General features: G+C 55.6%; 2 protein-coding genes across 7 annotated transcripts in view; one reads left to right on the plus strand and one right to left on the minus strand.

The window, feature by feature from the left end:
- The window catches only part of MEGF8 (multiple EGF like domains 8), a 40465-nt gene extending 33861 nt beyond the window's left edge, over positions 1 to 6604 (plus strand). For all 4 annotated transcript variants that reach the window (XM_010946723.3, XM_074369561.1, XM_074369562.1 and 1 more), the window contains 5 exons: positions 132 to 324; positions 780 to 950; positions 1043 to 1173; positions 1638 to 1770; positions 3698 to 6604. In XM_010946723.3, coding sequence (XP_010945025.2) covers positions 132 to 324; positions 780 to 950; positions 1043 to 1173; positions 1638 to 1770; positions 3698 to 4966 — 1897 coding nt within the window. In that variant the 3' untranslated portion in view covers positions 4967 to 6604. The remainder of the gene's footprint in view (positions 1 to 131; positions 325 to 779; positions 951 to 1042; positions 1174 to 1637; positions 1771 to 3697) is intronic.
- A 3492-nt stretch (positions 6605 to 10096) lies between these two features.
- CNFN (cornifelin) lies at positions 10097 to 12368 on the minus strand. 3 transcript variants are annotated; one of them, XM_074369596.1, is made up of 5 exons: positions 12211 to 12368; positions 11506 to 11684; positions 10974 to 11084; positions 10414 to 10550; positions 10097 to 10318 (listed from the first exon to the last, which is right to left on the minus strand). In XM_074369596.1, exons 2-5 carry the CDS (start codon positions 11540 to 11542, stop codon positions 10229 to 10231), a joined length of 375 nt encoding a protein of 124 aa, XP_074225697.1. In that variant the 5' UTR covers positions 11543 to 11684; positions 12211 to 12368; the 3' UTR covers positions 10097 to 10228. The 3 variants fall into 3 exon arrangements, with proteins under 3 accessions (XP_074225697.1, XP_074225698.1, XP_074225699.1); XM_074369597.1 differs by having other exon boundaries at positions 11506 to 11552; positions 12211 to 12307; XM_074369598.1 differs by lacking the exon at positions 11506 to 11684 and having other exon boundaries at positions 12211 to 12366.
- Positions 12369 to 13591: the final 1223 nt, after the last annotated feature.

Below are 13591 nucleotides of genomic sequence, written 5' to 3' on the forward strand. Positions count from 1 at the left end.
CCAGGGGGAGAACTAGTTCAGAAGAGGGTGGGGTGGTGGGTGGTAGGCTCTGAGGACTGTGAGGATGTGGGATCTGTCTTTGGGAGGGGGTGGGCTGCTGCCTTGCCCTGACCCCCGTCCCATCCCTGCAGTGTGACGGGGCTATGCCGCCCCGTGTGCGCCCAGGGCTGCGTGAACGGCTCGTGTGTGGAGCCCGACCACTGCCGCTGCCACTTCGGCTTTGTTGGCCGCAACTGCTCCACGGAGTGTCGCTGCAACCGCCACAGCGAGTGTGCTGGCGTGGGGGCCCGTGACCACTGCCTGCTCTGCCACAACCACACCAAGGTGGCTGTCTAGGACCTCAGGCCCTGACCCCAGGCACCCCTGGCCTTCAGCCCATGCTCCAGCATCTTGTGCCTCCTTCCCAGCCCCAGTAAGCTAGGCGCAGGGAAGAGGTGGCATAGACTTACCCGAGGGAGGTGTGAGAGGACTTTGGGGACACCGTCTAGGTTTGTATCACAGAGGCGCTGCCCTGAAATAGTGGGCCCGGGAGGGTAATGATGTGGAGGAGGATTTGGGATCCTGTAGGGAGGGGTTTTCTGAGCTCAACACTGAAGAGGGGTGAAATCCCCGTCACTGGAGGTGTGTAAATGAAGGCAGAGGGCTAAATCACAGATAGCTGAGCCAAGTGCCTGAGCCATTGCTGCCCTCCCGTGGCGCTCCCAGAACCTTCCGCCACCCCACTCTCACACCCTCTGTGACTTTCCATCCCCTCTGACCGCCCTGTCCCTGGTTCCCAGGGCAGCCACTGCGAGCAATGCCTCCCATTGTTCGTGGGTTCAGCTGTCGGGGGTGGGACCTGCCGGCCCTGTCACGCCTTCTGTCGTGGCAACAGCCACGTCTGCGTCTCCAGGAAGGAGCTCGAAATGGCCAGGAGGGAGCCAGAGAAGTACTCGCTGGATCCAGATGAGGTGAAAGAGGCTGGGGTTCTGAACTCCTGGCTCTGAGGGAGGAGGGGGCTGGTTCGTGCCTTTTTGTGATCACCCTGTCCTTCCTTGGCCAGATCGAAAACTGGGTGACAGAGGGTCCTAGTGAAGACGATGCCGTGTGTGTGAACTGCCAGAACAATAGCTATGGGGACAAATGCGAGAGCTGCCTCCATGGCTACTTCCTCCTCGATGGGAAGTGCACCAAGTAAGTGAAGGGGCCCAGGCCCTTGCCCTGCACAGTAGGAATAGCTCTGGGGGCCAGACTCCTCTCCCCAGTCCTCCGCCCTCGGTCAGGAGAGGATGAGATCCCCTGAGGTTAGAAGCAGCAGTGAACTAGACTCAGGTGGGAGACCTGCTGCCTCAGAGGCTCCAGAACAACCCTGGTGGAGGCTGTTGGCCAAAGAGGAAGGGCCCCAGGGAGAGGCCTCCAGACAGCCTCATCCCACCCCCTTGTGAATGGTCAGTAAACTCTGGAGCCCATCCAGCCTGGGTTCTAATCCTGACTCTGCCACTTAACAATTCTATGGCCTTGGGGTAAACGGCTTGACCTCTGTGAGCCTCAGTTTCCCCGTCTGGCTTCATGGACTGGAGCTCACGTATGCAGCATCCACCCTGGGCCCCTGTGGGTCATGAGACCTCTGTAACCCCTGTCTTTTTCCCTCTCCTCAGATGCCAGTGTAATGGCCATGCGGACACATGTAACGAGCAGGACGGGACAGGCTGCCCGTGTCAGAACAACACAGAGACGGGCACGTGCCAGGGCAGCTCCCCCAGCGACCGCCGAGACTGCTACAAATACCAGGTGCGGCTGGAGAAGCAAGTTACAGGCCAAGGGCCCCATGCCCCCAAGAGGTCAGAGCTGGGATGAGGTAGCCTGGCCCAGGCAGGACTGACAACAAGGTTCCGATATCTGTGGTCACGGGGATCAAAGTCAGCTTGATAGGCTGTTCCTGAGCCCCAGTCAGTTTCAGGCCCTGGGTGGTGATGCTGCGGACCCAGGACTCACAATGCAGTCAGGAGTCTTTCTTTCCTTGATCTTGACTTGGCTCTCCTCTGTGTTGGCTTCATTTTCAGGCAAGTTTTCCCTCAAGTGGCAGCCCCCACTGATGACGTGGGGCTAGTAGGGGATCCCATATTATTACTAATACCCTTATGCAAATTCCCCTTGAGTCCATATTCCTTTTCTTCAGCTGAGGGGCTCCTGGAGCCCTTGTACTGACCACCGGTTGGTTACCATGTTACAGGCTCACCTCCCACAAAGAGGATATTCCCTGTTCCCTCCTTGGAGTACAGCTCCTACTACCCTCCCCACCTACCTTCTCTCTAGTTTCAGAAGAGAGAATCCCATGCTTGCTTCCGGCTCCCCGACCCATCTACAGAAATGTATTTGCAAAGATGCACCTCCACCTAAAGTGGCAACAGAGCTTCATAAACCTTTCTGACTCCTGACATTTCCACTTGGGACCAGAGTTTTTTCTTTCTTGATGCGTAATCGAAAGGCCCATTGGTCTCGGTCAAAACAGACAGCCTCAGAGATTAATTCAGACCTCCTCCTCCAGCAGCTCTGTTGGGAGCTCTGAAACAGCAGTTTCTGTAGCTTCTAATGACAGCAGTGGTAGTTAGTACATAGGGAGTGCCTGCCACTGAGTTGGGGCCATGCCATAGATACAGTGGAGACAGCACAGACATGGAAATCTCATCAAGGCTGTGCTCGGGCCTTGGTGAGCTGTGGGCAAAGGGGGAAACAAGGCTCAGAGACCTGTCCCAGGTCAGACAGCTGGTTGGGTTTGGAGCTTGGACTGACTCTGGCCAATCCCAGAGATTGAATGTTTTCCTCCGGACTGTGGGAAATAAATAGCAGTTATCCATCCACTCATCCATTCAGCACGTATTTACTGAGCACCTAATATATGTGCAAGGCGCTGGGACATAGTAGGGAACAAAACAGGCAAAATGTTCTGCCCTCAGAGAATTTACATTTTCATGGAGGAGTCCAGCCACAAACAAGTAAATAAGTCAGACACACAGTGTGCTATTGATGAGCAGGAAGGATGAAAATTAAACAGAAAGGAGGGCTAGGAAGTGTTGGGGAGTGAAAGTGGTAGATACAGTGGTCAAGGAAGGCCTCAGTGAGAAGGTAACACTTGAGTAAAGACCTGATAGAAGTGAGGATACTGGATAATCAGACATGAGGGGGCAGGAGAGCGATCCAGGCAGAGGCTCAACCGGTGCAAAGGCCCTGAGGCAGGGCGTACCTAATACAGTCCAGAAACAGCAAAGCTGGCAGGCAAGGCTGGCCCACCTGTGCTGTGCCTGTGATTTGAGCAGTCCCATGAGTGAGCCATGTTTACTACCTGTGTATAGAGAAAGAATCCCAAGTTCAGTGAGGTGAAGTCACTAGTCCAAGGCCACACAGCTAGTGAGGAGGTAGAGCCAGGATTCAAGAGAGCTCTTTGTTGCCATGGCTCAGAGTTCCAGAGGCCTCGCCATCAGGGTGCTGTGGTCACTGGGGTGACACCAGGAGCAGCACTGCTAGAGTGTGGGCTGCTGTTAGTGTCCACATTGTGTCAGGGAAGTCTGGGGGGGTCACAAGGAAGCTGCTGGGACACTGAGGAAACCCAGGGTAGGGGCTGCTTACCAATAGGTACAAAATACCAGTCCTTCTTGCAGGAGAGCTAGGCACTGAGTTCAGCCCTGATGGCCACCTCCATCCCCTACCCTGCCCACAGTGTGCCAAGTGCCGGGAGTCATTCCACGGGAGCCCGCTGGGCGGCCAGCAGTGCTACCGCCTCATCTCCGTGGAGCAGGAGTGCTGCCTGGACCCCACATCCCAGACCAACTGTTTCCATGAGCCCAAACGCCGAGCTCTGGGCCCTGGCCGCACCGTCCTCTTTGGCGTACAGCCCAAGTTCACTAACGTGGACATCCGTCTGACACTGGACGTGACCTTTGGTGCCGTGGACCTCTACGTCTCCACCTCCTATGACACCTTTGTGGTCCGTGTGGCCCCCGACACAGGTGTCCACACCGTGCATATCCAGCCACCACCACCTCCCCCGCCACCTCCACCCCCTGCTGACGGTGGGCCCCGGGGAGCCGGGGATCCAGGGGCACCCGGGGCTGGAGGTGGGCCGGCCACTCCAGCAGAGCCACGAGTGCGAGAAGTATGGCCACGGGGCCTGATCACCTATGTGACAGTGACAGAGCCATCGGTGGTGCTGGTGGTCCGTGGTGTGCGGGACCGGCTGGTCATCACCTACCCGCACGAGCACCACACCCTCAAGTCCAGCCGCTTCTACCTGCTCCTGCTGGGTGTGGGAGACCCAAGCGGGCCCGGCGCCAATGGCTCGGCAGACTCACAGGGCCTGCTCTTCTTCCGGCAGGACCAGGCTCACATTGACCTGTTTGTCTTCTTCTCCGTCTTCTTCTCCTGCTTCTTCCTCTTCCTCTCACTCTGTGTGCTCCTCTGGAAGGCCAAGCAGGCCCTGGACCAGCGGCAGGAGCAGCGCCGGCACCTGCAAGAGATGACCAAGATGGCCAGCCGCCCCTTCGCCAAGGTCACTGTCTGCTTCCCGCCCGACCCTGCTGCGCCAGCCCCTGCCTGGAAGCCAGCCGGGCTCCCGCCGCCCACCTTCCGCCGCTCTGAGCCCTTCTTGGCACCCCTGCTGCTGACAGGGGCTGGCGGGCCCTGGGGACCCGTGGGAGGGGGCTGCTGTCCTCCGGCCATCCCCGCTACCACTGCTGGCTTACGAGCTGGGCCTATCACCCTTGAGCCCACTGAAGATGGCATGGCCGGTGTGGCCACGCTGTTGCTCCAGCTGCCTGGTGGGCCCCATGCGCCCAACGGAGCCTGCCTGGGGTCAGCCCTCGTCACGCTGCGGCACAGGCTGCACGAGTACTGTGGGGGTGGCGGGGGTGCTGGGGGCAGTGGGCATGGGGCTGGTGCGGGCCGGAAGGGATTGTTGAGCCAGGACAACCTCACCAGCATGTCCCTCTGACCCGTGGTAGGATCCTCAGCCGCAGCAGTTGAGTCCCCTGAGGGGGCCACCCTGGACTTGGGGCCCCTCCACCTGGGACACCGTCCTCAGAGACCTCTGGTTTCCTTCCGCTGGGGGAGGTCCCCAGCCAGGGCCTTCTTTGTTCTGCATTCAACAATTATTTATTGAATACCTACCATGTGCCAGGCACTCTTGAAGGCACTGGGCAGAGTGGGAACCGAGACCACCAAGGTTCCCTGATCTCATGGGACTTAGGTTCTAGTGAAGGGAGACAGCCAGTGTGCACGCACACACACGCACAGCTGGGTGAGTAAGATTATTTCTGAGCAGGACTATCAACAGGATGTGACTGTGAGGGACTTCAGGGTATTAGTTGGTCATTCTGCGAAGCTGGACTTGAAGGAGACTGGCTGTGGGAAGAGCTACAGAAAGTAGATTCCAAGCAGTGGGAACTGCGAGGACATAGGCCCTGAGGCGGAAACCAGCTTGTGTTGTTGGAAGGATCGGAAGGCTGGCCAGAGTGACCCAGACCAAGTATGAAGAGGAGATGAAGTGGGGGTCAGGCAAGGGGCGGATCAACCATGGCCTGTGGACCCCAGATAAGGTTTAGAGTTTTATTTGCAGGGTCTTGGAATGCCGTTGGACAGTTTGATGAGGGAGAATGGCAGGATCTGATGTACGGATGTAAGAGGTCACTCAACTGTGGTGTGGAGAATGGACTGGAGTGGGTGAGAGAGGCAGCAGGGAGACAAGAGATGGGCCAGATCAGGGCAGTGGCAATGAGAGGGGGAGTCAGGGATGGATGCAGGCTGTGGGTGGAAGGGTGTAACGATGGTATGGATGTCAGAGTGAGAGAGGGAAGGAATCCAAGTTGACCCCAACTTTGTGGCCCAAACTGTGGGTGGATAGGGGGGTTGTTTAAGATGGGGCAGACTGGGGCTGTGGGGGAAGATCTGGAGTCCAATTTTAGACCTAAGATGCCCTCTAGAGATATATTTTCAATCAGGGAAACAGAAGCCACTCTATTTCAGCAAAAGGAACTGAGTGCAGGAATCTGCTGTACTGGTAAGAGATGCTGCTGGGAAGAGACAGGCAGAGGAGGCAGCCCAGGGGGGAGCAAGAACAGGGTACTGCTGCTGCCACCACCAGGCTGGAGGGACAAGGCTCAGGTGGTATTACCTGACCCCAGGGCCAAGGTCACAAGGCTCAGAAGGGCATGAGGAGACAAAGTCCCTGTCTGAGATGCTGCCTCTTGGCAGGGTGGGGTTGTGGGGGCAGATACCAAGTTCGGGAACAGAAATGGCGGAGTCTTCAACACAGCCCTCTTCCCAGTGATGCTACTTTGATGACTTCTGGCCTCTCCCCAGGGCCTGCCCTCACCCCAGCCACCACTTTGGACCTCTGAGCCCTTCTACCCCTTGAGGAGTACCCCACCCCCCACCTCCTAATGATCTTGAACTTGGGACTCCTTTCCTAAGACTCCACCCCCCATCTGTGTTTTTTGGACCTTGGGGAGCTAGGCCCTGTGTCTTCCGCTCTGCTGGGAGCCTCAGTCTAAGAGGCCCACCCACCTGTGCCATCAGGTGCCATCTGAAAGAGTGGGAGCGACTGAAACACCAAATAAAGAGTATGGGATGACCCAGTGTCCAAGCGCCATCTGCATGCAGTGGACGGTCTGTCGGCTCTCTGACCCAGCACCCGAGTGCTGGTTAAATGGGGGTAAATGTCCTTATCTTGGTGCCCCTTCCAAACCATGTGGCCTGGGCCTGGCTCTTCACTGTCTCTCCTAGTAGGGTGGGGGTGGTGCCACTGCAGAAGCTCTTGTCTTCCAGAAGGGATGAACTGAGGTGACCTGAGGGCAGTGAAGCCTTTGACCCTTGCCCAGATCTGTTACGAGGAGAACCCTGCTTGTCTCAGGAAGGAGAACAGACTGCCTTGGTCTCAGGTTTGGGTTTTATTCTGGCCCCTGATGGAAGAGAAGGGTTCAGGCAGCACAAAGACTGAAATGAGGCCCTAGCACGGTGAGCTTCCTCTAATTCAAGGAGGCTTCCCAGCCTAAGCCAAGAGCATCATGGGAGCCTTGATCTGCCAGCCCCCCTGGGCAAGCAAGAGCCCTGTTGCCAGGGAAGGTCGGGGCAGGAGATCTCTGTCCCTTCAGTTGACCTTGTTCAGTGTGGGAGTCTTGCTGGGAGCGTTCAATAATGTACTTTTTGCACAACGCAGCCTCTTGGCACAGGCTGGCTGCTTCATCTGATATTTGGCCAGGACGTGGCGATGCGTTGGATTTAGGGGGCCTACGGGTCTCCAGTGTGGGCCGTGAATATTGTGATATTTTCAGACATTATGGGCAATTTAAGGAATTTTCAGGAATTACTCTGTCCACACGTGTTTTGCCTTTGTGAGCTGATAGTGGTGCCTAACCTCCCAAGACGTGACTATGGACTTGTATTACCGAGTATCAGCACTAGGTGGCTCACTTGGCACGTTGCTGCTGACCTTTCCAACAAATCAACTGTGTGAGGTAGGTACTGTGCAATCCCCATCTTGCAGATGAGAAATCAGAAGTTCATAGACAGTATTTAGCTGTTGAGTGACAGCTGACTTTCTGACTCTCACATCCACGTGCCTGATCACCAGGCTGTTCCACCTCCCAAGGAAGAACTGCTTTACTTAGCATAGGTTGACCTAGCTGAGAGCTGTTCAAAATGGCCAGTTTCTGCTCAGGATAAGGCAGAATTTCCCACCATGGGAGCTAACTGGCTGTGGGACGTGCTGCCTTAGGGAGTCCCGAGGCCAGTGGGGTCATCCTGCATAACCAGGAAGGAACCAAGGTGGTTCTTTAAGACTCCTCCATGTTGTGCTTGGACCCTTCGGTCAGGTCTCTTCCTAGCAGTCACCCTGTGACTTGGCCCTCTTAAGCGTAGCGTTTGCACTCTGGACTTTTTCTCTGGGACACAAAGCCACTCTCCCTCCAATTCCTGCCACTGCTGCACAGGTGGCCCTGTACAAATGCCCCCCCAGCATGTGTTCCTCCTTCCTCCATCGTCAGTCCCTCAGCTGGCACCTCTCCCTGGTATCCACATACCTGAACATAAGAGGCTTGTGGTAAAGTGAGAAAAAGCCTGGACATGGGATGCTAAAGAATTGGATTCTGCCCATGTGTGGCCACCAATGTCCGAGGGACTTAGAAAAAGGGGAGAAATTTTATCAAGGGTCTACAGCACTCCAGCACTGTGCTGGGTGCTTGGCATGGGTCTTTTAATCTTCCCAACATCACTGCCGGGGGGTATGGGCTTGTTCCCCCATTTTGCAGATGCGCAGGTCCCTTGCCTAAGAGCTCAGGGCAGATCAGCAGGTGAGTCCAGATTCTGACACAAACCTGTCTGACTCTCCATTGCTCTCCACATATTACCTCTAAAATCACTTCCCATTTCTAAGCCAGTGTTTCTCACCTGTGGTCACACATGGTTTCCACCTACATTGGGCCCCGAACTTTTTGGACAAGGTCTGTAAATGAGGTCTCAGCTCTCATGGAGCTGACAAGCCAGTGGGGAGCTGGATAATAAATATGTGGTATGTTGGAAAATGACTAGAAAAATAAGGCAGTGAAGGAGAAGGGTGGGAGGGTTGGTACTTGCTATTTAATGTAAGGTGGAAGGGAGGGCTGCTCTCATAAGATGACAGGGGAGCAGAAGTAAAGGAACGAGTTACAGGGACATTTGAGGAAAGAGAATTCCAAGTTGAGGGAACAGCCAGTGCAAAGATCCTGACGTGTGAGTGTGCCTAGAATTTCAGAGAAACAGCAGAGACTCATGTGGAGTAGAGAGAATAAAAGAGGAGACAAGGTCACAGAGGGAATAAGGCAGACTGTGCAGGTCCATGAAGCACCATGAGGACTCTGGCATTTACTCTTTGCAGGAGGAGGCATGAGAGGGTTCTGAGCACAGGAGGGATGTGACCTACGTCAGGTGTCCACAGGGCTCCTCCATGGGGAAGAGACTAAAAGGGTAAGGATAGGACAGGGAGCCCAGTGTGGAGCCACTGCCTTTGTTTAGGCTGAAGAGGAGGGTGGCTGGAGCAAGGTGGGGGCTGCAGAGTGGGGAGAAGGGAAATTCTGGATATATTCTGAAAGTAGAACCAACAGAATTTGTGGACAGTTTGGACATTTGGTGGGAGAGAAATTGACTATGCAACAGGAAGGATGGGGTTTGCTATTTCCCAAGATGAGGAAGACTGGGGGAAGAGCAGATTTGGGGGACAAGTCGGGAGTTAGGTTTTAGACATGTTAAATTTGCGATGCTTTTTAGATATTTTAAGTGAAGCTGTCACTTGATGGTTGAAAACATACAGAGAACAGCAATTAATATAATATAGTAAGATTAGAATAGTTATAAATTATTATATGTAATATAATAGTATTAACAGCAACAGTTTGTGAAGTTCACTCCAGCCTTTCCATCTGTTTCATCTCTTGATCTCACAGTAGCCATATGACATATTAGGGATTATCCCCAGAGGAGGAAATAGGCTCAGAAAAGTTTATTAATTTACTAAGATGTCACAGCTAGTAAGTGGCAAGAGCCAAGGCTGAATCCCAGGTCTATCCAATTTTGAGACTCAAAACATTTTCTAATCTGCTAGTTGCTTTTGCAATAAAGAGAGTGGATTGAATTGAATAATTCTTGAGCGTTCCTTTCAGCTCTAGAGTGTTTTAAACCTGATAGTTCTGTGTTTTGAAGACAAAGAGCCCCCAAATCTGATAGAACTGTGTATAGGCCAAGAGTCCGTAGGTATTGAACGAGCAGGCGGGCTCTCCTAAATTTTTTCTTTGAGCAGTTAGTGACAGGACTGTACCCAGACAGCCTTCTGGTTTTGCTTATTTTCAGGATCTGGGCAGAGCTTCAGGTAGGCAGCTAAGGGGTTAGTGGTTTTACTTTGTTAGTGAGGAATCCCTGGTTTAGAGAGAGAAGAGACTTGCCAACGTCATACACAGCAGATCGGGGTCAAGCATCTGACTCAACTCTGGAACTGCTTCCACACCTAGGCATCTTCCCTATACCCTCACCTCCCTCACCAAACCTCCTTCTCCACCCAGATTCCTTCCCTGGGACAAAAAGGATGTAGGCGTAGTTGGTTTTCAGGTTTTTATTGTGGGTGCATTTCCGGTGGTGGGATAGGGCGGAGGGTCAGGACCTCCCAGGATGGGGCGTGGGGAGGGCAGGAGTGACCGGTGGGAAAGGAGAGGGGAGAGAGGGAACTTCTTTACCCTCGGATCTTCAGTTCCCGCGCCATCTGACAGAGGGCGCAGGGCAAACAAAAAGTGAGGGCCGCCCAGTCTTGCCCGACAGAGCCCTAGAGTGGAAGAGAGAGGTTAGCAGCCCTACCTTGGGTCAAAGGAGGCCAATCCCCAGCCCTCCGCTCCGGCTGGTCCCGGGCCCCGCGCGCACCTGAATGCGGTAGCGCTCGCGCATGCCGGTGCGCAGGGAGTGCAGGCCTCCGGGCAGGTAGGGCGTGCAGCAGCACTCGCCGAAGTCGTCGGAGATGCGGCAGGCGAGGCACAGAGGGGCGAAAGTGCCGCACAGACCTGGGGCGGGCGCAAGGCGGTGAGGGCGGGGCCCACAGGCGCCTCCGGCCCTCTCCGCCTGGGGGAGGGGCGAGGCGGGGTCGGCGGCGCGGTCGAGGGTCCCAGGGGGAATTAGGGGTCCGAGGAGGGGGCGTTTCGAGGCTGGGAAATAGGGTTTGACGGGGGAGTTGGCCGCAAGCAAGACAGTTGAGTGGGGAACCGCAAGGCGGACGTCGAAGGTCCGAGTAGAAGCTGGAAGGTGTGAGGCCAGGATCCTAGGGAGTGTCGGGCGTCCGCGGAAGGCGTGAGGGTTAGAGGGTGGGAATGCAGGGCCCAAGGAAGGCGGTGGAGAGCGGGGCTAGTAGGGCCAGGACGGGGTTGGGGTGACCTTCTCTCCCATCCCGCTCTTCCCCGGGCCTGGAGAGGGAGCAGCCGGCTACTCACAGACGGGCATGTCGTTGCAGCAGTCCGTGAGACCGGTGTGCCAGTCACTGGGCTGGGTCTGGTAGCAGCTGCTGGCACACTGGGGCTGACTGGTCACTGGATAGGACATGGCTGCGGAGGTAGGGGACAGGGGTCAACGGGCAGCCTCGCAGCACCTCTGCCGCCCCTCCCTCTGCCGGGCAGTCCGGGCGAGGCCAGCAGGCCGCCCACTGAGGGGACACCACTGCGCCTCCCTCTTCCCTTCTGCCACATTTGGGCATCAACACCCCAGTATGTCCCCGTTGTTGCTGCCTCCTGCACATCTGGTTCGGCTGGGGGTGGGGGAGGAATCCTGCATATCTGGGGAAAGGTGGGAGCCACATGTGGGCGGGGCCGAGGCGTGCTGCCTCCTCCTCCACGTCTGGGCCTGGGGTGTTGGGAGGCTCTGGGGTACAAGCAGGTGCTGTCTGTCTCCGAAGCCAGGGCGCCCAAGGGAGGGAAGCGGCCGTGTTCCAGGGAGTGGAAGGTTTGCTGGTCCATCCAGTGATCCCACCTTTGCCTTTCACGTTGTCGTGCATCTCAAACTGCATCTTGCTGGCCCTGAGGAGATGGCGTTGGGGACGGCAGAGGTGGCGGTGGTGACAGCTTCAGAGCCAAGGGATGCTGGATACTGGGGGAGGGCAGGGCAAGGGGCAGGGGCACTAGGGGCTGGGTTCTCAGGGGGTAAGGAAGCTGGGGAGAAAGAGGTCAAGTCAGCTTGCCAGCTAGGAGAGATACGGGATAGGATGTATGGGGTGGGGGGCGAGAAACTCGCCCATCTCTGTGCAGCTGCCCGACAGACCCAGAGGAACCTCCTCATACCAGAGGCAGAGCTGGAGAGAGAGACCAAAAGAAAGACAGGCAGAGTCAGAAACAGAGGGAGAAAGAGATTAGAGCCAGGTGCCCACAGAGATGCTGCCAGTAACACTCACACCTGCCCAGTACTTTGATTTTTTGCAAGAGAAATGCTCCATATCTGATGGCCCAGCCAAAAGGGTCAGTAGAGGGGGTACTGGGACCCAGGACTTCCAAATTAAACCCAGTGCAATCATGTTGAGAAGGGAGGAGGTCACAGGGCATACTGAGAAAGACAGGGATGTCCAGAGAGAGAAACAGTCAGAGATGTAAGGAGACAGAGAGATGTGAGTGGAGTTGGGTGGGAAGAGAACAGAGCAGAGGCCCCAGCCTCTTACAGAGGGCTGAGGGTAGATGCTCCTACCTGCAGCTCTGCAGCGGCGATGATGGAGACAGAAGTGTGGTGACAACAGGCACTGAGTTCTCAGTCTAGGGACAGGAGTTGCTTATATTGGGGCAGGCCATGCAGCCCTGGGCGGGGCTGTGACAGAGGTGTCCAGGGAGCCAAGCCGGTCTAGCTGACCCTCTTCCCTGCACTGAGACTTCCCCTCCCTCCGTCTCCATCCCTGATCCCTAGCTTCCCCTTCCTGCCTGGCCTCAAAAGACCAAGGAAAGCATGGGGGAGGGGGTCCAGGAATAAGGCGCTGGGAGTGGAGTAGAAAGGGGAGTAGGCAGAGACAGAGATGGGCAGAGAAGGCAGAGAGGAGGTACAAGGGGCACAGCTGGGTCAAAGTACAGAGACCAAAGAGAGGGAGAGACTGAGGGATGGGAGAAAGGGGGGACACAGAGACAGAAGGAGAGGCCCATAGAGGAGAGAGAGACAAAGAGATTTAGAGAGATGGAGAAAAATGGGAAGACAGAGAGAGAGATGCTGAGATATGGGAGGGAATAGCTCAGTGGTAGAGTGGATGCCTAGCATGCACCAGGTCGTGGGTTGTATCCCTAGTAAGTCAGTTAAATAAAAAATAACAATAATAAATAAATAAACCTAATTACCCCCGCCCCCCCTAAAAAGAGATGCTGAGACAGAGAGGCACAAAGATCTGGGGAGAAAAAACAAGAAAAGGGAGAGAGAGATTCAGAGAAAAGACACAAAGATGGAAAGGTGGAGGGGCAGGTGAGCAGAGGCTGGACCACCAGCCAGGCAGTGGCTTAGAAGGAAGGGAAAGGGGGAAGATGAGAAAGGCTGGTTGTGCAAGAGTGCAGAGTGGGGCCCTCTCCCATCATCCTTAGTGAGGCCCCCACTTCCCTGGGAGAGGGGGCACTGTCCTCCCATTCAGAGCCACCAGGCACATGGCAGGCAGTGTGTTTTGGGGGTGACTCATGCTGGAACCAAAGTAAACAAACACACCTCATCCAACTCCGAATTGAGAAGGGAGGAGGCTGGGGACTGACTGAAAAACTTATTCCTGAAGGAGGTGGATGTGGCCTAGGATGCTTGGGTCCTCACAGAGCCAGGACTCCTAGGTCTGAGGGAGGAGGGGGCTGGTGGTCAAGACTCTTAGGGTTAAGCTAGGCTGCATCCCTGAGTAGGGTAGGGGTCCTGGGATACCCACACAGCTGGGTTCCTGGGATATGAAAGAGCTGGGGGCCTGGATGCCTGAGTCACCAAAGTCTCCCCTCAACAGGCCTGGCAGGGTTGGAGGTGACTCAGTGAGGGAAACAGAATTAGAGCCGGGTGGGGTTCCCAGCATGGGTGTCACCCCAAAAATGTAGGAGGCACCAGAAAATTGGGGTGTCACCTG

Source organism: Camelus bactrianus, chromosome 9 (assembly GCF_048773025.1).
Source record: "Camelus bactrianus isolate YW-2024 breed Bactrian camel chromosome 9, ASM4877302v1, whole genome shotgun sequence".
NCBI classification, from domain to species: domain Eukaryota; kingdom Metazoa; phylum Chordata; class Mammalia; order Artiodactyla; family Camelidae; genus Camelus; species Camelus bactrianus.

Bases quoted from the DNA above. Each gene is read 5' to 3' on its own strand.
- CNFN (XM_074369596.1), bottom strand. From the start codon at position 11,542: ATGCAGTTTGAGATGCACGACAACGTGAAAGGCAAAG. The intron at 11,085-11,505 runs GTGGGATCACTG...CTACCTCCGCAG, and splicing joins CGACAACGTGAAAGGCAAAG to CCATGTCCTATCCAGTGACC. The intron at 10,551-10,973 runs GTGAGTAGCCGG...CGCCCGCCCCAG, and splicing joins CTGCAACGACATGCCCGTCT to GTCTGTGCGGCACTTTCGCC.